This window comes from Hyposmocoma kahamanoa, unplaced genomic scaffold, assembly GCF_003589595.1.
Source record: "Hyposmocoma kahamanoa isolate Upper Pololo Valley unplaced genomic scaffold, ASM358959v1 87, whole genome shotgun sequence".
Lineage (NCBI taxonomy): Eukaryota > Metazoa > Arthropoda > Insecta > Lepidoptera > Cosmopterigidae > Hyposmocoma > Hyposmocoma kahamanoa.
In genome coordinates, this window is record NW_020654422.1 from 2,341,452 (window position 1) to 2,367,573 (window position 26,122).

General features: G+C 36.5%; 1 protein-coding gene across 1 annotated transcript; it reads left to right on the top strand.

Moving 5' to 3' along the window:
• The first annotated feature begins 943 nt into the window (after positions 1-943).
• On the top strand, positions 944-26,122 carry LOC113235066. Its single transcript, XM_026470622.1, has 7 exons — positions 944-1,105; positions 18,765-18,958; positions 19,550-19,706; positions 20,189-20,357; positions 21,217-21,404; positions 22,480-22,662; positions 23,058-26,122. The coding sequence occupies exons 1-7, from the start codon at positions 944-946 to the stop codon at positions 23,247-23,249; spliced, it is 1,245 nt and encodes a 414-aa protein (XP_026326407.1). The 3' UTR covers positions 23,250-26,122.

Below are 26,122 nucleotides of genomic sequence, written 5' to 3' on the forward strand. Positions count from 1 at the left end.
TATCGCGATCAGAGTATACAAATTGAAGGATTAATGCACACCGTACACTCTTCATAGAGCATCAAAAGAATTCGGTATTCCTTGGACAACTCAGGGATAATGTTCATCCAAAGATGCCATGCCAATGATGAAAAAAATGAAAAGCTTGTATAATTTCGTGATAACGTAAATAGGCAAGTATGTATCACGGACTCAAAGTGACTGTCACGTAATTGTCCAAGTTAACAGTGTTCTGATAATTAAGTATTAATTTTAGAAGTATTCGTCGAATATAATATTTATATCTTCAATAATACAGTTAAAAGACGGATTAATAGTCCTAATAAAGAGTTTTGTTTCTTTTTTTTCAAACAATCACTTGTTTTATTACACAATTATGTTTTATCACGAAATTAGAGTATACAGGGTGTAAACACGTGGTCTGTGATGTAAACGTTAAGCGTGCCTGGGCAATTAATCCGCAATTATAAGAGATATCAAAAACCTTTAAATTGATATCGAAAGTACGTTTCCTAATGAGTAAATCCACATTCATAACTTTTTAAATAAAACAAGAAATATCCGTAATTTTAACGTTAAAGGCTCTCATATTTAATATGACATTCTTAGAGCGGCTTTAGTTTACCTCTTTCAAGAGGTAACAATAAGTTTACAGATAACGAAACTGCTATAAATATAGTAATCGAATTATCTTTTAATTGAATAAAAATAAAGTGATGTTTATTTTTAATTAAATATACAACATTTTGTATTCAAAGCAGTTGTAATAAAATTAACAACTGTAATTTCCAAAATGCTGTAGCTTCGAAATAATTTACAAAAAACTTTAAAACACTGTGCCAGTGCTAAAAATAAAAAAAAGGAACTTAAAAAAGATAAAATCAACATGTGATGTGAAATGTGAAATAAATTCGAAAATCGAAGTTGTACATTATTTTTAAAAATGTCGGTGTGGTTATGGGTGGCTGCCTTGTTGTGTGGGACTCAAGCTATTGTTTTGCCGCCTCCATGGGCCGATGTGAGAAGAAACCCTTGTGCGGCACATCCGAAAGGCTGGTTGATGCTTTACTGGCCTGCTGACGGGAATTGCTACACTATTTATAAGGTTGGTAGTAATTTTAAAATTAATTCGGTAGTTATTTGTTTCAGTTATTTAATAAAACAATAAAGTAAAACATTTTCAACGATATTTACTTAGCTATAAAATGGTGAATTAAGGCTTGACATAGAAGGTAAAGTTTTAGGTACGTTTTAGGTATTAAGCATATTAAAATAATGCACTTATATGCGTTCATTTAGCTCGTTTATTTTATAGGACGCGGTTAATTTAATGAATATCCCATTATCATCATCATTGTACTGTATAATGTTTTATTATTAAATTTATATTATTTATTATATATATTTATTAGTTATTAGTAACATTATAAAAGGTTTTAAAATATTTGTTACCTTACATGTGATTAAAGAGTATATTTATTTCAATTTGAAAAATGTCGCCTACGTACGGTACTTAGAAATGTTGTTTTGTAACATTGATATCACAGCCTAGAGACAACTCAATTATAGTTCAAGAACAAATCATAAAAAAGAAATGTATATAAATCTGTAAACGTCCTAACGCCGATTTTCCAAGTTCACCTGTGACTAAATAGCTGTACAAAAGAATTGATAATTAAAAAAGAGTTTCCTCTAGACCACATAGTAAGTCAAATGAAGAGAGAGAAAGCTTGCTAAAGAGTTCCTATTCATCCTATCGTGGAAGATGATGTCAGTGTTATATGTACATGGAAATGTAGATATGCAGGCAGCGTGTTCCATTCTCAGATTGAACACGTTAAGCAAAATGATGTGAAATGTTTGAATGTAATCATATATCAATCAGTTATCGTGTAATGTGCGGCACAGACAGAAAATGGGTAATGTAAAACGCTATAACTTGAGTTTTTTAAAGGCGAGAGGGAATAGGCATTATTTAGTGCGCATGCTCCGTAGTTGATGTCATCGTCACTTTACATCCGGTGAGAAGGAGGTCAAATATCAAATTATTCCTTTTTTCACATCACAATTTTTCAAAATATTTTTCAGAAAAAAGCAAAATTATATATATTTTCGGTTTTAGACGTTGGTTCTGTTTGAAAATAAACGTATGCGATTTAGATACCTAAAAAAATTTTATTTCTAATTGGAATAATATTCACAATTTTTTTCCTGTTTCTCTTCCATGGGTACAATTTGGTAAAAAGGAAGTAGAAGGCACTTGCTACTCATCTAACGTCTCTTAAAATTTGTCATAAGCAACTATTACGAAAACCATACTTGTATTGTAAACCTTATCAGATCATAAATAACCATCACAAAGCATTGTCTTGATGAGAATCGAGTTCACTAGCTCGCGATTGCGTAACTTGACTATGACCTCGGAGAATTCTTCCGTTTCATATTGTTAAAGTAATCTTCTTTACTCGAGTTTGCATTTATTACGTTAAGTTATTTTGCTAAAGGTGTTTGGGTCGTTCCTTCTCCCGTGTTGATAAATAAAAACATGGCTTTAAATTTACTTTCAAAGCAAGAAAATATATTGATACCTAACAAAGTTTTATAGAAACTGTTCTACGCCAAGTATTTGAACATTTTGTATCTTATATTTATTGCTTCAGACCTTTTACATCAATATAAACATGTGTTTTGTTAGTTTATTACTGATAATCACAATGGGAGCGTTTGGGCTGTAGTACCCACGCGGATTGGAAACTTCATACACGTCATTAAATTTCTGTGCAGACTCACAATGATTTCCTTTACTGAAAAGCTCATGGTAAATTTCAAATTTTTCGGTGCCAGCCGGGATTTGAACTCACGACCCTCTGCTTAACAGGCGATAGGTCAAACCATTATGCTACTACGGTTTATTAATCAGATTTTTTTAGTAGCGGTATAATAGTTCCTCGTGACAGAATTCATCCTGGTAAGTACTGCCACTTTAACTATTTCTGCCGCCAAGCAGTACTGTGAGTATTAGTGCGTTCCGGTTATGAAGGATAAGGGTGCTGGTGAAATTACAGGCACATTTACGTTCTGAGATCTTTGTGATTTAAAGCACTTAGTGGTACTACGACAGTTATGGACAGGCGTGTCACTTACCACCAGATTTGTTTGTCCCGTTACTTGGTCTTATAAAAAAAGATTTCTTATCAACTAATTATAAAGTTAATATGTTAAGTTTTCACTGGTAAAACCTAGATATATTTGTAAAACCACATAGATTGAATTAGTAAGATCTGCTGTAGCTCAGTTTGTAAGAATGGTAGTTACGTTGAGACAACAGAAACTGGTTCGAGTCTAGTCGGATCGAAGGAAGTTTTCTTTGCCTTTGTTCGATCTTTGTATTATTAACTGCCTCCGTGGCCGAACGGTTACCATGCTGGACTCCACGCACAAGTCTAGGGTTCTATTCCCGGGCCGGGATAAATATTTGTGTGGCCTATATTTATTTCTGTCGTGAGTTTGGGTGTAATTTGTGTATGCCCATGTATATGTCCATGGCACCCACGATAAAGGGGTTTCCTAGTGCAGGGCCATGAGTGTGTGCGTTACTATTACTATTTGTAATAATAATAACATAGTAGTGGAGTATTTTCACAAAACATAGACGAATATCATGTAGTAAAAATATTATGATTGAATATCATAATATTTTTACTACATGATATCTCATCTTTGCGATTTAAAGTCTCGGCGTGTATCTTACCGCCAGGCACACGACTTGTTCGTCCCGTCATTTGACATTATAATATCTAAAAAAAACACTAAAACAGACAAACAAAAAAACAGTGTCTATTTACCAAAATTGTAAGTAATGCACGTTTGTCACCTATGATAGATTTTTAAAATTCTAACAAAGTCCGTTAAGTGTTCCTTTATTTTACTTGTGTGGAGTTATGTATGGCATTACAATAGTTAATAAAAATCTCATAAGCCGAATTCATCTTTAACTTTCTAGAGCTTCTTGTAAAAGCGTTCGTTCAGGGAAGTACTGCCACCATACCTATTTCTGTCGCCAAGCAGTGATGTCAGCATTATTCTATTCCGGTTTTGAAGGGTGCTAGTGAAAGTACAGGCACATGGGACTTGGCAACTTATCACGGGCGCAGTGGCAGTGCCCTTCAGATCTTTACGATTTAAAGCTCTGAGTGGCTCTGCAACAGTTATGGGCAGGCGTGTAGCTTACCATCAGGCAGACGACTACTTCGTCCCGTTACTAGATATAAAAAAAAAAACTTAATTTGCCACCCTTAAAGGTGGAATTTGAATGGAACCAGTAATGAGGTAACCCCTTTTCAACAAAAAAAGAATAATCGAAACCAGTTCACAAATGTCGGAGTAATTGTGTAACGTACACACAAAAAAATACGTCAAATTGAGAACCTCCTTTTTTGAAGTTGATTATAAATAGAGTATCTGTTTACGCAATATAGAACTCTTTGTGTTATTCTGGACACCCGGAAAGCCTGCTGTCATCATAAACCATAAATAGTGCCTTATCGAAAGTAAATCAAGCACAACATTATGAATCTTGTGAATTCAGCTAATGGAGCCATGTTTCTACTTTGTATGACCCTGCAATACGCGTATTGTTACGTTGCATGGGAAGATGTGCAATCTTTTATGTAAGTCAACCTCGAGTACATTTTAGATTTTGATGTAAATTTTTAACCGAGCCTAAAAAAAAGGAAGAGGATTTAATTCTTTTGTATGTTTTTATGTAGGTTTGTTACGTTAAGCTTGTAAGAAAGCGATTAGAGATAAGTTCGACAAGGTTAAAATTTCTGTTGACATTTATTAAACTTTAAACTTTATTGACCTCACATGGTACAAAAGGCGGACTTAATGCTAAAAGCATTCTCTACCAGTCAAACTTTGAGGAAAACATAATGTTATTAATGATCTTTAAAATTTTTTAGTCTTATTAAAATTTGAATTTTGAATACACAGATCGCACTTTTAGCAGACTAAAAAAATCCCAAAATAATGCAGTGATTTTTTTAAAGTCTGGCCCGTTATTTACTTTTTATTTTAGGTTTAATTAGAAAGAAAACATTAGTTGACCTTAATTTTTGTCATTCATATATTACTAAGTCGATATTAAAAGACGTTAATTATAATTTCTAATTTATGTCTGATTCTTATTTATGCAAATATAAACGTAACTATTTTATATTCCCACTTTTTTATTCATCTAAATGTGCCAATGTGTGTATTTATTAACTTGTTTCGCAATTTTACTATTTCCCCTAATAACACTTAGATACGTCTGGAAAAGTGAGTCTATTTAAATACATAACGATTTTTACGATTTTTATGCAAACCATAGATATATATATCTTCATTAATATACAAAGTTGACACACGGGAGTTCTACTCTTGATTTCCGGATGACTTTCTCAATCGAATAGGCGAACAAAAAGCATGTCCGTTTTTCAGGTCAAAAACACGAAGAAGCAAATACTCAAGCAACGTTTTCGAGTTAAAAACTAAAATTTACTTTTTAACGTTCACTGACGCAAACCGATAACTAACGGTTACAACAACTAACTGTGGGAGCCCCTTCATACATCCCACGTTTGTGAAATCTAAGTCAATTGCTACACGTATTTATTGACAATTTGCCAACTACAGTACCTTTTTGCCCGACTGTGGCGTATTGAAAAGAAAGTATATTGAGAATAAACTCTTCTGACGTGAAAAGATTTAATACCGGATAATAAACCCCATAGATATATTCTATATCTATGATAAAGCCACATGTGCGTATACGTCTGAAGTCTTTTTATAGCATGAAAGTAGTAGAGAAATAATACGGAGTATTTGAAACAAATTACGTATATTTGAAATTGTATAACTCACCTATTTAAGCATAAAAAGGTTTATTGTTTTCGTGATTGTTACACATGTTACAACGAAACTATTTTTCCGGATTTAAATCGCGTAAATTTGTTTTTTCAAACAAACCAATATTTCGGGTCCTTCTTTATAAAATTAAAAATAAGGTATTTAATTAACAACTTTTGTAATTATAATGAAAAAATAGGGTGGTTTGCATTAATATTAGATATAACTGGTTGATGACTGCACCACCTCAATCAACCGTGACCATGAGACCTGTGAAGGGCCCGAAACGTTGGTTTGTTTGAAAAAACAAATATACGCGATTTGAATCAGAAAAAAATAAAAAGATTGTCGACTAACTTCGTTTGTAGAATCTTTAAACCTTTTTAAGCTCTCCAGAAAAGTTGTAATTTTGCAGATGGGCCTTTTTGCACTAAAGTAGTGCGTTTTCTATCTGCTCAAAATGGCACCGATTTCGACCGAGTGCGCTCCTTACAATACGTGAATTTAATTCGTTTTTTTGTCTTCTTAACAAAAGAAGCCATAAGTGCTGTAAACTTTAAAATATTCTGGTCTAGATTGTTACTTTAAAAATGTTGTGTAGGATAAAAGTAAGTCTGTTATTACTCACGCTTATAATGCTATTATTATTTATAGCTCTACTATTTAAGCATAAAAACGTTATCGAGTAATTGCGTTCGTAGAATTTATAAACCTCTCTTGTAAAAAGTTATCATTTTGAAGATGTGGCATTATTATTCCAAGGGTACGATATAACTGTTAGCTCTTTCATTAATCATTTACACGCGAAGTATCTTTCATTTGGCAGTTAATTTAAACTAAATTAATGTATCTTTTGGTAAGTGGGTGCTACTACAGTGTGAGAGACTATATGGATCCTATAAAGGGGTCCCAAGGGGTTAGACCGAACCCGCCGACCTGGAGTCACAGCCGGCTTGGGTTTGGCGGCTTTATTTCTGATCTAATCCTATGACATGATTCTAGAAACACCATCTCGTACGGGTAGGTGGGTTCGGTCTATAGAACCCTTACGGATATGTGAAAGAGCTGGTGAACCCTTCAAATCTTTCTTATGTAACAGTAGACTTTCCTGTAAATTTTGTGCCTATTTTAAGTACTTTAAAGTCTATTTAAAGTTTGTTTAATTATTAGAGTTTTGTTTAATAAATATTAGACAACATCACATACGTTGCTTTGATCCCAAAGTAAAGTACTTGTGTTATGGAAATCAAAAACAACGACGGTAAAACAAACACCCGAGACAATATAGAAAAGTTAGTTTCTACACTGACCTGGCCAGGGGTCGCACCCGGGACCTCAGAAATGGCGACATTATCAAAACCGGTGTGCAAGCTACTAGACCACAGAGGCCGTCATTAGGGTCTGAGAGTATGTACTACTCGTAATAATTTATTACCAAAAGGCATTTTTTTTATACTAAGTCACGGGACGAACAAGTCGTGCGCCTGGAGGTAAGCGACACGTCTATCCATAACAGTTGCAATGCCACTCAGAGCTTTAAATCGCAAAGGTTTGAGGTCACCCGAGACTAAGTTAACAAGTCCCATGTGCCTGTAATTTTACCCGGAACACAGTAACGCTCACATCACTGCTTGGCGGCAGAAATAGGTAAGGTGGCAGTACTTCCCTGGACGAATTATTTCACAAGTACCTCTACTGCTTCTAAACTAGTACTAGTTATTTGCTATATACCACGGGGCATGTTTGTACTCAGTAATTACATGTCTAATGTAATGCGTGTACTAACATTGTTTGTATTTAATTAATTAATTAAAGCAGTACAATTTTTTAATACTTACATTAGTAAGAAATAGAAATTATAAAGAAATATGTTTCTCACAGATGGCGCTACAGCAAAAAGTCTTTAAAAATCAAAAACAAAGATCTGCAACAAGTACATAAAAAAATCATAACTGCTGGTTCGTTCCATGGCTTAATTGGCAGCGCGTCTAGCACGGATTGGAGGAAGGCGCTGGTTCGAATCTAGCCGGATCGAAGGCATTTTTCATAGCGTTCGATCTTTGTATTAATAATTACAATAAACTAGTGGAGTAATTTCACAAAAAATAATTGAATATCAGGGTAGTAATGTTGAAATAGTTTTACTATGCACATCAAAAAAGTTAAAGGCTGGCCAATAGAATAAGTCATGATTTGAATATGAAATAGTGTTATGTTCTCGTACGAACAATAAAACTAGATGTTCTTTATTCCTGTCAAGTCAACCAATGTAAACACACGTGAATATACAATATTAGCATTCTGCTCTAACAAGTAAAACATCGTGATATTCAATAAACTTAAAAATTAATGTTATAAATGTATAACTTAATTTATTACAAATGCTATGCTAACGGATATTTATCTATATCCGCTGTATTATCCAAAGCAACCAGTTATACAATTGTAACCTTATTGTAACATACAAAATAATTGTTGACTACGAACGTTACAAAATAGATTAAGATCTCGAAAACGTACACAGACGACAAAACAACAATACAATAGTATAGATCGATAAGCAAATTCGATACGAAGTCACATCATCGGAAACCGGTTAGAATTCGGTAATTATTGTGAAAGACCGTGACCGACCGATGTAATATCTGACTCCCCGACACGCCTACTGACCTACTAACTGGTTCTCACTGCGCTTTTTCAATACAGATAATTAACGTAGCTTTGGCAAATAGTGATTTTGTCTCACGCTAAATTTGTACCGCGCTTGCATTGAAGGAGTGATCATTTATAGGAAACTAGCTGGTGCCCGTGACTTCGTCTGCGCAGAATAAGTACTTCGAGTACTCATCAGCTATTTTACCTTCAGAGTCGATACTAACTCCGCACGAAGTAAATTTTTTCCCGTACTAATACATTCATTTTGCTTGGGGCGAGGAGCACTGGCTTTATTTCAGAATGTATTTTTTTACAAACGAATTGGAAAAATGTAATTAATTAATTTGACATAAAAAAATAATTGGTATACGTAAAGTACCTATTGAACACAGCGGTTTTCTTGTAAAATTTCGAGGTAAGTTCGTGTTTTTTTTCTGTCGTGAAAATTTTTAGGAATCGTGGTTTTCACACCATACACCATCAGGGTATAATCCTCAATTGTACTATGTATTTTTTCCAAAGTGTCTTTTTCAACACTTTCACTGTTTGCAACCATTGCAACAAGCCATTTGAGGTTGTATAGACGTTTAAGGAATGTGTAGTAATTGGCCAAAAACGCTGAAACATTGTTTATTACAAAAGGCATAAAATAGTTATTCTTGATACAAGTACAGAAAGTTAGTCATTATTCACGAGACTCGAGGCTTCTTTTTTAATAAATTTGCGAAAAAACTACATTGAAAGTAAAGTAAAACAGTATTTTAAAAAAAAACTCATTTTTTAGTGCGCGGCACGCAGCGAAAATATTTTGGTATTGTTAAATGTAGCCATTTGTTTTATAAAACACCCATGCAATTTAAACAAATAAGATGTTTGTAAGTAAATGTAAGTTTTAATGACGAATGACTTACGTCACAAAGAACATAAATATTAAATAAATATACAACCTCTTTAGTTCTATATTTAAAACTTGAAACAACAGTAAATTTAAAAAAAATGGAAAAGTAAGAAGCACTAGTACGAAAAACCCAACTTTCGGCACGATTTGTACCACGTTTTGAGCAACTGTATTAAAATAGGAAATGAAACTATTTTTCCGGATTTAAATCGCGTATATTTGTTTTTTCAAACAAACCGACGCTTCGGGCCCTTTACAGGTCCCATGGTCACGGTTGACTGAGGTGGTACAGTCTTTAACCAGTTATGTCTAATATTAATGCAAACCACCCTATTTTTTCACTATAGTTACAATAGTTATTAATTAAATACCTTATTTTTAATTTTACAAAGAAAACATTCCAATTTAAGTATGTAATTTAAGTTTTACAAATTATTTATTGAATGAATTTTTATTAAGTTTAATTTATTATTGATTATTAACAGAAATTAGTGCAACCATTAGTTAAAAGTCTACGGAAATCTAGTTCTAACGTGCTGTTTTTGTTTATTTTCTGTCATATCAGTCTGTAACCACTTTTCTTATTATGAAGTCCTGGTACTTTTGTTTAAACTTGTTTAGGAACCCGTGCACGGTAGTGAGATACAATTTATCTGTAATACATAGAACAAATATATACACAAAAATCTCGCCTGTCACCCGTTCAGGGGTAGGCAGAGACTGTGGACCTTCACTCGATACGTTCATTAAATAGTATTTGTAAATAAATATAAGTTTTAATGACGAATGACTTACGTCACAAACCACATAAATATTAAATAAATATACAACTTCTTTAGTTCTGTGCTTAAGATTTGAAAAAAAACAGTGAATAAAAATGGGAAATTAAAAAGCACTAGTGCGAAAATTCCAACTTTCGGCACGATTTGTAGTACGAAAAATACCACGTTTTGAGCAACTGTATTAAAAACGAATTTTCAGATCTTACTTGAGAAGTGATTAGTTCTTCATACAAACTGTCATCCCTTATTTCACTCCCTTTAAGATTTCTTTTTGTGTCAAAAAGTAGCCTGTCTCCTTCCCCTAAGTCCCATCTATCTCTATAACAAAATGTATCAATATCGGTTCAGCGGTTTTGGCGTGAAAATGCCTATGTTTTGGAGTACAATGTTTTTGTATCGGGGTGTGCGTATAATTTTTTGATGATAGCGTCCGTTTCTTATTAGAAAGCTAAATTTTCAAAGGATGCCCTTAGAAAATTTCCCTCAGAAATAAGAACGCTGTTTGATTGTTGCTAAAATAAATATAGGACAGTGACAGTAGGAATAGAGAAATCGGTTCACAAATATATGAGTCATCGCGTAACATATATAAAAACTATGTATGTATAGTCAAATTGAGAACCTCCTCCTTTTTTGAAGTCGATTAGAAAGAAATATATAGAAGCTACTATTAAATATAATTCTATTTCGCATTTTGATGTTGTGATTGAATAAGTAGGTAACAAAGTCTCCTGGTCACAAAGTTTTGTTTTTTTTCGCCTTTGGTATTACTTTGATGTTAACTTTTCGTTATATTATGTAATTAAGGTCAAAGAACCTAACAAACCCATATATAGAAAGGCCTTGTTACATAAATAGTAACCGTCTTAATATATTACACATAGAATTCCTCATTGCCGACGCGTTTTCCCACGTGATTTAAATATGACCCATGGCTCTTTTTATATCGATAAGTGACGCTGGTTGCAATTACTTACGTTATAATTTTATTATTTCTTTATTCTGAATAATTATTATTATAATTCAGTATTGTTGTCCTTGATGCAATCTGAAGTAACATATTTCAATTTAACCTTAGGTATTTCTGCCGCCAAGCAGTAATGTGAGAATTACTGCGTTTCGGGTTTGAAGGATGCTGGTGAAATTACAGGCACATGGGATGTGTCAACTTATTTATCAAGGTGATGGGCGCAGTGGTAGTGCCTCTCAGCTCTAAGTTCAAATTCAAAATAATCTTTATTTCATAGGTAAGCATTATTACACTTGACATCGTCACATTGGTTAAACTCTACCGCTTATATTCTAAATGTGATTTAAAGCTCTGAGTGGCACTGCAAGATAATTCGTCCCGTCATTTTATATCATAAAAAAACATCAGCACCTTTTGCTGCAAGTTATAAATAAAAATTTTCACTAGCAACGATATAGACGATGCTTGTTTTACAACGTATATACTACTACCGATATACAGCATGCGTTGCAATGACACAGAAAGCAATGTCACGTAGTGGAAAAGTGCACCTGCAAAAGAACCGTCTTTTCAGTTGTAGACATATTTGTTGAAACAACTGGTCCAACTGATTTTGAAATGGTTATCTAGATGTTTCAGAGACTTTTGCGGGCACGAAACTCACGAAAGTTTCATCACAGTTGGATGAATAATAAATGTAACGCATACGGGGCGAATATACAAACATTTATAACATTTAAATTTTGTATACCAACGACTTCGTATTTGTTTGAAAAGTAATTTTTTTGTCGAATGTGTAAATTTGTGATGTGATTAAAATTATCCACTTTTATGATACTTTGATATCCCAAAATATGACACGTTTTATTTCAGTGATTTTCCCAGTTGTGATTTTTTCGTCCATCGTAGTTAATTTGAAAAATTAACATGTACACCACACTAACCTTCACTGCAACCGAGCGCAACTTTTGCGCGCTGCTGCAGCGCGGCTAACAGCGGCTAATTTGGACGCGCCCTGAGGGTGGCAAACTAGGAGATGAATCCGGTTTTGCGCACTTTCCGGTAACCGATTTCAATAAAACTTTGTCCACGAATTTTTGAGGTCAGTTTTTTAAATTTACAATTATTGTAAATCATTTGCTGGTGTTAAACAGTTGTTTTTAGGAAGGAAATTATAGTGGCGCAAGTCGGAATGCTTGTCGGGCACATTGCTCGCTATCTAGCGATAAGGCCAAAGAGTTCTCGAGTTGTGAGTGATTGCTTATCGGAAGACGTAGCGTAGGCAGACCACCTACAAGGTGCACCGGTGAACTGGTGGAGGTAGCAGGAATCCGCTGGATGCAAACAGCGCAAGACAAACAAAACAAAGCAAGGTCTATGCTGTCCTCCTTGTCATAACTAACGCAAATGAATTTGAATTCTGGTAACTTTGCTTTACTGCCTACATAATATATTAAAAATAAAAATTTTCGAGATATTGGCACTTAAAGTTTTTTCTTTGAAAAATGTCTATTACTGCCTCCGTGGCCGAACGGTTACTATGCTGGACCGCCACGCACAGATCCCGGGTTCGATTCCCGGGCCGGGAGAAATATATGTATGGCCTACACGCGACACAGGGTTTCCCTAGTGCGAGGCTATGAGTGTGTGCGTACAAAAAAAATTACGTTGATTTTGCTTAACAATAAAAGTGAAACTAAAAAAGATTTAAAAAATCCCTTGTAGGGGGTAGATCACGTTTTGCTGATCCCATCTGGATATCAAATCATATCATAGAATATTTATTCTAATAACTCAATGTTGCTCAAAATGTCGATTAGGTACGAGTACGTTAGTTATGGTAAGGAGAGCATGTCCAGTGAACGTTTTTTCGGTTGAAATGATGGTTATAAAGTCGGAATACCATCTTTATAAAACTCTTGGACGAAATTAATCATTAACTTCTATTCTCATTCCATTATTTGGAGTCGTCGCTGTATATCGCTTTGCATTCATCTCTATCACCGGTCACCTACTTGTTTACTCTCATGTACCTACAATACGTCTTCCGCATAATCCATTGAGTAACTTATTACGACAAGTAATTTATATTCGACCAGAGTGGTGGAATTGAAATTACGAGGTTTACAACTAGGTACAGTGAAACAAAAGTTATATACTACAGACGATAAGACAGGAAAATGACCCATATAAGTGACACATTTAGCTTTTCCAGCACTAGCACGACTTGGGCGCGACTTGCGCGAGAGCGACATAAAGTGCGAGATACTCTATGTGAGAACAGTAGTATCTCGCGCGTTATGTCGCTCTCGCACAAGTCGCGCCCTATCGTGGCATCCCTACAGGTGGTCTCGACCTATGATATTTCAAATAAGTGTAGTAAATGATAAATGTGTTCAACTATTTATTTAGTTTCTTGGCTCATTCTTTTTGGGTTGATCCTTAATCTGTTTTACTAATTAGTAATATCTAGAGTTAAATGTGACGATTTCAAGTAATTTATTATTCTAAACTTCTTTGTAGAAATGATTATTGCTTAGTGTGGTTTGTATGTACATGTTTTTTATGATATCAAGGAGTCGAATGAGTTATGCGCGTGGTGGTAAGCGACACGCGCACAATATATTAGAGTTCTATGATTTAATTGTATACCTTTATGAAGATTGTGTAATGATTACTATCATAGGTTCCTTTACATTATTGTTTTACTTAATTAACTTAAGATATTGTGAAATAAATTTATCTTTATCTTATCATTAAACATAATTTTTCATGAATTTATAATTTTATTATTTTGCCAAAGTTGTTTGAATTCATGACTATTTAAGTATTTACCAAAGCATCTTACACAGATACCAACAATTTCTCCAAATCTTCCAATCGTTATTCGACCCAGTGTTCCCAATTTTCCATTAATAATTCGTAAAAGGTTGTATAATTAATATTAATCCAGTATTTTTCCGATGACTTGAAACTGTCGGAACGTAGAAAGTTGATAATTTACATAGCCGAAAACTGGGGTAATTGTCTTGATTTGTGAATATTTAACAATAAATTTTTAACTTAATTTCGGAGTACTACTCGTATTTTATATTATGAAACGTAACAATTGAAAGTGTTTATTATAATTATGCATGTTGTACGAGTATATTTGACATGCGTAGCTATGGCCAGAGTAAAAATCGTATAGCACATTAAGCAAGTGCCTAAACATAACTATAGATTTGCTCGACTTTTGATGATCGATATGTGTGATCTAACAATACGAGTAAATTTGTAAGCAACAAACGGTCGAAATCGTATTTTAAATCAATCAGATATGTAATTTGTTAAAGGTTTAACGTGTAGTTTGATAATCCGAGAGCAATTTAGAAATTTGTAATATTAATACAAACTGAATATGCCGAATTAAATAAATGCCGTCGCTACTGTTAATGTAATTGCGAACTTGAAATTTCTGACCACAATATAGTGTGCGATACCTTCACAATCACAATAGAGAGCTGAATATCTAAAAGCTATCACGAGTAATGCAGCTATCAAACAAAGTAACCGCAATCAATCGGTTCATCCATTTCGGATAGATCCCAATACTGTAGAGCAGAGGTTCCCAAACTTTTTTGTCAGGTAGACCATGTGCCATTTTTTTTGTTTTGTTTCTACAAATTCATAATCGTCAGATGTATTTTTGACAGCTGGCACAGTGCTTACTCATTTCGATAAGTTAAACTCTGTAGTTAGAAACTTTATAAAAAAACACATTTAATATATTTATCTAACCGAATATCATAGTTGCTGTGAAATTTAAATACTTCATAAGTGCTGCGGCGGTGCAGCATGTTCGCCAAGGCGAGGACTGACGGTTTCACAGCCGTGATGAGGAGGGAGTGACCTCCCTGAAGGTCCGCAGCCTACGCTTTAGACCCAATAGCATCCTGAGCGTGATTGCGAACCGCTGGGACAGCCCAAACGTTGGCCCGGTGGACGTCATTACACGTTCCAATATGAAAGTTTCAATGTTAACTTAGTTCCTCAAGATTTTACTTTTGTTTTACTAACACTTTTGTATGGACCACCTTTTGAAGTCTGAAACAAAGTTTTTTTTTAAAGTTATTTTATTATATGTAACTATTGTAACAAATTATAATATATGCGGGTACTATCTGTGTAATGTGGATTATTCCATTTATGGAAAGGCAAAATCTTGGGCCTGCCTAAATGGGTCCTACTCTCGTGGGCTCCTATTAAAGTCTCATGCGTCCACATTAACGTCTTCTTCGTCAGCTTACACGCATCCGCTGCAAAGACGAAAGGTTTTGTGATTGCAACTGTAAATGTAACTAATTTGTTTTTTGTCTTCTAACATAGATACCAACAATTTCTCCAAATCTTCCAATCGTTATTCGATCCAGTGTTCCCAATTTTCCATTAATAATTCTTAAAAGATTGTATGAAAATTTAATCAATCCGGGATTTCTGATACTCGTATTAACCACTCTATGTGCTTATAGCATACAGCCCTTCTTAAGCACTTAGCTACTTTCGTGCCAGATATATGTACCTACGATTGTATCTCCTTAAAATATTTAAGATGCCGTTAACTGTACGCTTTGTACGTGATATCCGGTATTGTTGGTTATTTCGGAGTTAAATGTGGACATTTCATTTCATAGCGTTATTTTAGTATTGTTTGAGCTCATTAAAGGTTTCAAAGTGAGTGGCACAAATGTTCTTTAAATGTAATGTGTTTTTAAGTATTATACGATTCCTTACTTTATCAAAGGAAAACTTAAGACTATGCCAATATGGACGTTCGTTCAACTGAGTCTAAGTACTGATTTTCTTCATAAAATGTAACATTTCGTGTAGTAAAATGTTACGACTTTGTTGTGCAACAATTGTACACATTATACATTTAATTATTGTTAGCTACATAAGTGTGTTAACAAGTGCTGAAAATTTAGGGGCGAGATTTTTTTTAGTCCCGCACTGAGTAATCACAAATTACACCCAAACTTTCTTCCGGCCTGGGAACCAACCCAGGACATCTGCGTGGATGTGGTAGTAGCAGTAGAGCTCCTTGTGAAAGAGTTCGTCCTGGGAACTACTGCCACCGTATCTATTTCTGCCGCCAAGCAGTAATGTCGGTATTACTGCGTTCCGGTTTTGAAGGGTAAGGGTGCTGGTGAAATTACAGGCACATGAGACTTGTCAACTTATGTCTCAGGGTGACGGGCGCAGTGGCAGTATCCTTCAGATCTTTGCGATTTAAAGCTCTGAGTGGCACTGCAACTGTTATGGACAGGCGTGTAGCTTACCATCAGGTGCACGACTTGTACCTCCTGTCACTTGATATTATAAAAAAAGTCATGGTAACCGTTCGGCCCGGAGGCAGATTTTGGCGCTGTCATCATTTACAAATCACTATTTTGTCATTGAGTTGAACTCTATAGGAAAATAGGGGCTACTGATTAGAAGAATATTGCAATCACCGAAATTAAACTATCTCCGTGGCCGAACGGTTACCATTCCGGACTGCCACGCAGAGGTCCCAGGTTCTATTTCCGGGTGGGGAGAAATATTTGTATGGCCAACATTTATTTATCTCGTGAGTTTGGGTGTAATTTGTTGTTGTCTATGTATGTGTCCTTGGCACCCGCGACACAGGGCTTCCCTAGTGTGGTGCTGTGTTGAGTGTGTGCGTTATTAATATTATTATTATAGATTGGGCCACATTAAGACATTAAGTTAGTTCACCTAATATCAAATGTACTGATTCGATCTATTTGCAATAAGAAAATAACTACTTTATTACATTTGACAAAAAGTTCCCGATATCAGGGATAGATGGCATGCTTCATAAAAAATATTTTGTGCTTTAGTTACCAGGGCATGATATGTACTCGTAACTCAGTTTTCTTTTGTAAAAGTTTAACTTCACGCCTTTTGGCCATACCAAAATAAAAATATTTTCCTCGGAACTTTCGTCACGTCACAAGCCCACGGCACCTTCAGCTTCTATTAATGTTGTTGTTGAATGACATTATAGTTCTTTTATACTGGTTACTTTTTACGGCCGTTTCTTAGGTAAGGGCGGCTTCAAATTAGACGTCTATAGAAGCAGGAGCGCCGGCAGTAGCGCGACCGTGTAACACTGTTACTACAAAAATGGCGCGCGTGTGTCACGATAGTGGCGCTGCGGTGACTGCGCTTCCAGATATTGTATGAAAATCAGTGGAGCAGCCGCGGAATAGACGCGCCGCTTATAGAAGCATCTAATTTGAAAGTGGCCTTACCTACCTAAGAAATTGCTCTAAAAAGTAGTCAGTACAAAATAAGTAAAAAAAATCTCATACGATCTTATTAGAAATACGCTAAGTTATTATGACAAACTCTTTCAATTACCATTGAATAATTTCAAGTATTGCATAATTATACAGTACTTAAAAGTCATTACGCTAATCTGAGGAATTCTCACAGCAGCTTCATTAACATGCCATCGAGTACCGTGTACACGTACAACTTACTTGCATTCGTGAGGGCTGATAATCAATATTGTCTTTTGTTTTGTAGACAATGCTGATGCATGCTGAATGCATCTCATCGACTAGGTATTATTATTTAATGGTAGATCACGTACTGTCATGTGATGAGATATTTATTTACCCAACTGTACGCATTTTATTATATGTATAATAAATACCTGTTTGCAACTTTAGCATTAACTTAGGAAGTGCAAAGAAATAAAAAATGTTGCATTTTGACCCTTGTTCTAAGCGAAAAAGACGACGTTTAGCGTCGACAGTTCGAGCAGAGGCGAAAGGCGCAACGTCTTTTTTGCTCTTATTACATGGACATAAAGATGCTGCGTTAACAAAGCCGGCCACAAACAGTCGGAATCCTGCAGCAAAACCATACAAATAATGGACAGTATTGTTCCGTTCGAATTTTTTCCTATTCGAAATTCCGTATGGTGGCTTGTGCATTTGGAATTTCACACAGAAAAAACCGTTCCGAGTGCAAGTCCAGACACACAGTCGTAAATTCCGTACGTATTTCCGCTGCGAGAACTTCTGGACTCAATGCCTCGCGTCTTTCAGCTGAGTCTTGTTATTCCGAACGAAAATAAACGTATGTGTGTGATGTACACACTGAATCTCGAAACGGAATTCTTTATATAATTTTTTTTTATAATAATAATAACGCACACACTGTGTCACGGGTGCCATGGACACATACATAGACAACCACAAATTACACCCAAACTCACGAGAGAAATAAATGTAGGCCATACAAATATTTCTTCCGGCCCGGGAATCAAACCTGGGACCTCTGCGTGGCAGTTCGACATGGTAACCGTTCGGCCACAGAGGCAGTTCTGAGGCCAAAGTGTGGTGACTCCCTATATCGACCGTACGGTCCAGGGATTATGGACTTTATACATTTTATCGTAAATGTTCAAAGGTTTTTTTCTGTGAATTTTCTTTCACCTTTACGTGCATGTATTCGAATATAGTAGCCCTAGAATGTAGTAGCTGTGTCTTAACCAAAATTTGTCCAATTTCAGAAAGGCTATCCCTGTCCAGAAACGCAAGAGCTAAGTCCAGGTCGCTGGGGTGGCCGTACTGTGGCCGAGTGCAAATGTCCACCTGGCACCGCCCAGCTGCCTCACAGTAATACCTGCTACAGACTCTTCGAAAGAGGACCATGTAGACCTGGAGAATACTTCGCGCCTGTTGAGGAGTCATTCAACAAGCGAGGGTAGGTAAGCATCAATTGTGTATAACGTAGTTGTAACGGATTTTAGCGGGAAAACGTATTCTGCATTTGTCATCAAGCTATGATTAGGTTTTACATCGATCGATTTATAGTGTTAAATAACATGTACCCCAATTAAATGGATGAAGCTACCAGTCAACAGACGTTTCGCTGTGTTTGGGAAACGTCTTTGATGAAGTGGGCTTATCCTGTACCTATACTATTCCATTAGCTCACCGTAGAATATCAGTTATCATATGGTCAACGCATATGAAGATCTCTACTAGGTGAACCTGGTGTAGCGAGAAGATGCAGAAAAGCAGGCGATTTATTCTTATTCTTGTTACATTGGCACAGATAATTGTGATCAGTATAAAGTAGAACCTTTTACTAACAGCATTTGAAAAATCACATTCATCATATAATTTTGGTTTGCACTATATTTAGCTACCTATACTTTCGAAAAATGCGTAAGAATACACTATTCCAATCAACAATTCATGTAGTAACGTATTTTGAATTACACTGGAAGAAACAACGAAATCCTCCTATGACTAAATGACTTGACTAATAATAATGTATTCTGTATTCCAGAGAACGACAAGGTATGTGCGTGCGACCTCAACAGTGTGCTGACGAGACATTGCTCTACTGGCCTCCTGACGGACGATGTTACTACAGATTGAGTCAGGGACCTTGCTATTCTGGCAGTTTGTTGGATATCGGTTCTGATGGATTGGCTAATTGTACTGTAAGTATTAATTTAGTCACCAGCACATACAGAAATTGGGTAGATTTGATGGGATCTACCTAACGTGTACAAGTACGCCTGTTGAGTCAGGAACCTTGCTCGCTAGGAAGTTTATAGGATTGGCTATGATTAGACCATTTAATCTGTGGTCCACGCATACTGTAACTGGATAGGTTTGATACGATTTTACTCTAACTGGTCTCCTAATGAACGTGCTAACGCATGTTGAGTCAAGGACCTTGCTCACGCGGCAACTTATTATAATTGTGTTTGTTTTTAATTTCCTAAGACTTTTCTGACTAAAAAAATATTATCAAAGTTGTCCTCCAGAGATATGTTTAATACACTTTAGAAAAAGGTCGGAAAGTTTGACAAATGTGTGCTTATTTTATAGATTTCATCTACTGTATAAAGGGTTGCCTAAAACCTTCCTTGAGGTCTTGAATTTTTTCGGTATTTAAAGGCTGTATTTTCAATTTCAGTGTAACACAGGCGGTCCACACCATTGGTCTATCGACGGAGGCGGATGCTATGCGCACTACACCCGTGGTCCTTGCGAGAGGGGTCAATTGTTCTTGCCTGGGTCCAAGTGCGGCTGCGAGCCACATTTGCCTCATTACCACAATGAGACTCAGGCTTGTTACGAACTAGGTAAGATCATTACCATAGACTATACACAACGAGGAGCTCTGAAACATCTTTACTCAACTAATTACGAGAATTCGACCAGACGTTTCAATCAATTTCTGCTCAGTTCATGATTTGCAAATACTTAAGTGACTTAGAACTAAATGTATAAAATATCGAAATATAAGTAACTGATCAGCCTTGGTGTAAAGTAGTGCTTCTAAAAGTTATTGTTCAAGGAGGTCATCATCACCATCATGATCGTTTACCCCATTATATACAATTAATAAGGAGAGGGTTTAGGCCGTAATCCGCCGCTCAGGTCATGAGGGTTGAGGACTTCACAGGTTTCCAAGATTTCCAATTGACAATTGTCAGATGGTCAACTGACAATTGACAAAAAGAGCCTTTTGGCCAAGCAGTTTCATCGGAATGATTTCTTTAGAACAGACATGAATATAATTAATAATAATATATTATTGATTTTTTATTAAATTTCACGATGACCACTATTTACCACTATTATATTCATATGAGTCCATTTTTTTGTGAAATAACACCATTAATTTGTTACAATATAGAGATCTATAAGAGTCACATAAAATAATTTCGTTGACCTGCCAACTCGACCGGTAGCTCAGTTGGCAGAGCGACACGACGTTACAGTACACCGTGGCCGCAGGTACGAATTCTGTCGGGTCGAAGGAATTTTTCTTTGTGTTCGATATTTATATTATTAATATAGGCATAGATACATGCCACAGCGAGTAGAACAGTCGACCTCTGAAGAGAACCACCCGTTCAATCTCAGGGAGGCGGCAAGCTTGAAACTAAGTAATTGGTGTGATTGTTTGGCGCAAGTAATTAATTATTCCAATTTCAGAAACAATTGGTCCCTGTCCCAAAGGCCATTTGTTCTCAATCACTGAGGTAGCACCACATGGGTCGCGTGCGGAATGCCGTTGCAAGAGCTTCCATGCAAGAGCTGAAGACGGTGCCTGCTACCGACTGTACACCAGGGGACCATGCGGACAGGACGAGATGATTGCCAGAGGAGGGCGATGTACCAAGGTGAATGATTATGATTATCATAAATTTTCCTATTGCTACCTCCCAAGTCGTGCCCAGTTACAGCAGGTCTAATACTAGGAATCATGTCTTTACGTGGATGCCATTGAAATAACTAAGGGATTTTAAGATATTTACATAATTGATAGATTTCAAAGCACAACAGCGCCCATAACTTTTCTATATAAGTTTTGATTATAGTGACCCTCTCTATCAACCTCTTGGTCGAAAACGTCTTGGTCGGAAGGGCACTATAATCTGTGCGCGCACAGGAACTTTATAAGTTCAGGTTCTGACCCCAGATCAGCCAGTGTACAGGGTTGTCAAAGATCGTTATCACTGGCTTCATTCGGTTCTCAAGAGGCGAGTGCCTCGGGTGAGCTGCCCCGGGTGCACGTACCACCCTCTCCCTATTTTCCAGATAAGCACCGGCGCTGTAGGCATGCTCACTTCCCGTTGTGAATTGCACAACTAGCGGTTGCCACCGCTAAGCCGTCGACTCTAAAGTCCACTACCAAATCTCCTCATTGGTGGCGGATCTGTAAGGCACGCTCCCGTCCCGTCCCGAAGCGGCTGGAGGGACCGGAGGACATGTAGCTCATCCTCTACTAGCTCTCTGAGCTAATGCCGGCGATGCCGGTCGCAGTGTCCTGTGACAATGTCTGGACATAACTCCCAACTTAAAGGGCAACTCACGTTCTCCGCGCACTTCCTCGCTTAGGCCCTCGTCTAGACCACTACTAAGACGCGCTAGCTGCACATGAGGCAGACGCCCCGGCAACACACCACCACCGGGGCAGACGAACACGTTCGTCTCTTCAACTCAAAAGTAAGAAAAGGCAACCTGGAATCTGTCAATTACATAAATGTTTTAAAAATTGGGATCATAATCATTTGCTTCCTCTAGTATTCATTCTTCCATTTCATGTTTTTTATTGTTGGTTTATAATATGGTCGTATAGTGCTGAAGTAGATAGAGACTGATGAAATTCCTAATCTGAAGGAGGAAATGATGTAACTTAAAATCCCAGGGTAATGTAACCAAGCTTACTTTAGGGCAGTCTCTTTAATTTTCCAGGTACCTTGTGCAAGAGGTCGTCTGTACGTACCTGAACGTCGCCGTTGCTATAGACCAGGCCAAGCTGAACCGTGCCCAGTGGGTGAGGTGGTGGCTTTTGACTTCGATGCCAGACCAGCTTTGGATGGTCTTAGCCATAATGGTGTTTGTGCCTGTGGAAGTGGTGCTTGTACGAGAAGAGACGTAAGTCTAAAAAAATAATATTTTGGAACACTGAGTTTTTCGTTTATCTCACATTTCCAAACAGTGAGAAGGTTAGAAGAACTTGGCCATTATTTTCCATGTATTTCCGGGATCAGTTTTGTATTTTCCACCAATAATTAAACGGGTTTCAACAATTACAATCGTACTTTTGACACGATATATTACTTTTGTTTCGTTTTTCTAGTTTTGTTATTAAGATTTGCATAAACGGTGGAGTACAAATTTGAGAAGATACCTTCATGTCAAAGACTATTCGAGAAGACATTTGGAGAGTTATTTCTCTTCCTTTTATCGAATTCAGTGACCTTGCCCTTAGACACTTAGCAACCAGTGAGAACATTATTCCAGATTCTAATCCCCCTAATTCCTTTCAGGTGGAAACTTGCATATCTCGAAGAGGTACCGCTGCATTCAACGGCGTGTGCCATATACTTCACACTCAAGGACCTTGCCAAACTGGGTCTTGGCTAGCCAGAGACCCCATTACTGGCAAAATTATCTGTCAGTGTAGACCTGGGGTCCTAGACGCTGATTGTAAAGTTTTAAGATTTACTATTAAGAGTTGACGAAGTGCCAGAAATTCTTTTTAGTAAATACATTAACATTTAGGACATTAGGACAACCTTCGACATATAAACCTTCGATGCTTTTGTCAGTTTTGGCATATAACATGGACGCAAATCTCTCAATTACATTTCGAAGTCGTGGAGGAATATGGTACGAAGGAAGGGCATGGTTACAATTGTTATCAGGAATTGCACGTTACTGGCAGCTCTTGCCAGTAAATAAAAATAAACTATTACCATAGTTTAAATAAGACAAGTAGTCCAGCTCCCGCCTGTTCGGCAAGACAATGCCGACAAGACAAGACATGTTGTCACGTTATTACTTTAGTTGTACTTACATACAGGTTGCAAGACATAATTAAAAAAAAGGTATCTCAAGAGTATTTTCGCGCTATATTGAGATAAACTTTGTCAAATGTAGTACTTATTTAATGATATTTTTGTGACAACATCGCTGATGAGTATCTCGATTATGGGAGTATGATTACGAAACAGAAATAAAATGTTGTCCAATTCTGAATTTGAGGCACTCACATGATATAATTTTTAAACACTGAGCGAATAATTAATTCGTGATGTCGGCTCTACACCCTTGGCATTTGCCGCAAGCCCCAAAGGTCTACAAACGCTGGGCAAATTAGGCAAGACAAACGTCGGCATCCGCACGCTTGCAAGCGCACTAGCGTGCTCCAGAGAAGCAAGCATGGTAGAGGTCGAATTTGTGTCTGGTATTACGTTTGGCTTGACATATTTTTATTACGAAAAGTAGCAAGATGAAAGGAAATGCGCATCTGCTACTTTTTGTATTTATGGTTCTTATGCTTCGGATTCCAAATTTATGATTCTGCTTGGTAGCACTCCAGAAAGAATAAAATAGTCTCGTTTAACCAGTCAAGCAGTTTCCAAATTTATAACAACAACAATACTATCACACCTAAATTATAATAGTGGTTTTTATTAGTTATTTTAAAACCTAAAGAAAGGCAAATGTTTAAAACCTTACAGCCATGCCTATAAAGATAATACAGCGTACATTTTTTTAATATATTATACGGCATATCTATCAACCCAACGTAGCAGAAAAGAAACGTCTATCCGTCGACATTTCTCAAACAATACTAACTAGCACAAACGTATGGATACATGGCAAACACTTGCCACAAGCTTCCTTTGATTTGTGCACAAAAATCGGAATATGGACGGATCGGCGACAAACACGTGCAAGCTCGCGTAAGCCAATGCAAATACACCATCCACACGTTTGTGCTTGCGCGCCCTTGCCATGATTTGGCAAGTGCGTGGAGCCGGCATAATTAGTGGCGCGTGCGAACGTGCCGTAGATTATGCGAATGTGTGCGTCCGTCATCGAGCATATTTACTCGATGGCATTCGTACACGATACTCGCGTGTATATATACAAGCCGTGCTACTACGTTTGTATGGAGTTACATTACTTGTCTTATTATACTATGCTATTACCAATTGACCTGACCAATTCTTTGGCATATGCAAAAAAAGAAATGTCGCTATAAGTTTTCAAAAAGTTGAAATATTCCTGGATGTAACATTTGGATCTTATATAGTTTAACGAACTGCCAAAGGTTTGGCTACTAAATCATTGTATAGGTTGAGTTTTCATGTTTGGTCTCTGAAGTGATGGAGCAGTTTTTTTTCAAATTATACTGCACGATAAGGGTCTGAATCTCATGCGTCAGTTGTTAAAGTTTTCACAGGTAGAAATTATTATCGAACAAACATCAAGGTCTATAAAGCAAATAGGCAAATATGTACTTAATTAAGATTAAGAATAACAATGATCTCGAGAATTTAGTTAGTAATTATTACTAGAAATTCGTTAAGACGATTCACAAAAGTTTAAAGGCCTGTATCTGATAGGTAAGTACGCGATATTCGCTATACGCTTAAGTTAAGTAAGAATAAGTGACAATATTAGTATTTTACATAAAATTAACATATTTCTTGTGAAATGTTGATTTTACAACATAATTTGGTTTTTGCAGTATGTCCATCTTAAAGGACCCTATTTTTTCATTCATTCCACTTGCATTCTACATTCACGTTAGCCGTGCCGACGTTGCCTATGGCCAACGAAGCACGGCCATCGTTGATCCGAAAGTCCTTCGGGGTAAGAGCAACCAACGACTTACGTATTATGAGCTTCGTTGCGGACGCAGTCACGTAGTACGTGTCTGCGTCCGTCTTTCGTTTGTGTATCGTTTTGAGCGCATCACTAGAGCCTCAGCAACGTCCTGCCTTATAGTGGTTAATTATTCGATATACGCTTGTGGGTAGCGAAATCCGAGTGGTTTGCTGCTATATCCGCATATTTGACGTTGTCTTTTAAATTTGGTCGAGTGTTATTTGTTTGACAGTAATTGTTTCGAACAGATGTCGGACGGAGAAAGAGAGTAGTCCCCTTTCAGCGCCGCGGAACTTCATGTTTCCGGGATACCGAGCGGTATTTTTGGAATATCGCTTATATCTGAGTAGGCCCTTAGGGTGCATAGTGTATTGCTTGAAAGACATTTTTCTCAGATTTTCAAGCAATAAAGACTGCAAATAGAATTATACAAAATACCTGGAAGGTTTTTTTATTAGCCCGAAACGTTTTACTACGGCATTTTTATCATTAAAATTATCAATATATTTTGGTTAAAATGTTTCGGGTGAATTAAAAATAACCACAGCAATAATTATGTATTATTATAGATGTTAAGTTGGGTGTAGCCAATAAAAATAGGTGGGTGAAAATATTAATGAAAACTTTTCAATAAAAAATATAATGACCAATGCAATTTAAGGTTTTCATTAAAACTTTCTATAAAAAATAAAAAAAACTTTAATAAATTATC

What these genes read in the sequence shown, in the direction of transcription:
- LOC113235066 (XM_026470622.1), top strand. Translation starts at nt 944, where the DNA reads ATGTCGGTGTGGTTATGGGTGGCTGCCTTGTTGTGTGGGACTCAAGCT. An exon ending in ATTGCTACACTATTTATAAG is followed by an intron (nt 1,106 to 18,764) that starts GTTGGTAGTAAT and finishes GTCCAATTTCAG; the next exon opens with AAAGGCTATCCCTGTCCAGA. An exon ending in TCAGGCTTGTTACGAACTAG is followed by an intron (nt 20,358 to 21,216) that starts GTAAGATCATTA and finishes TTCCAATTTCAG; the next exon opens with AAACAATTGGTCCCTGTCCC.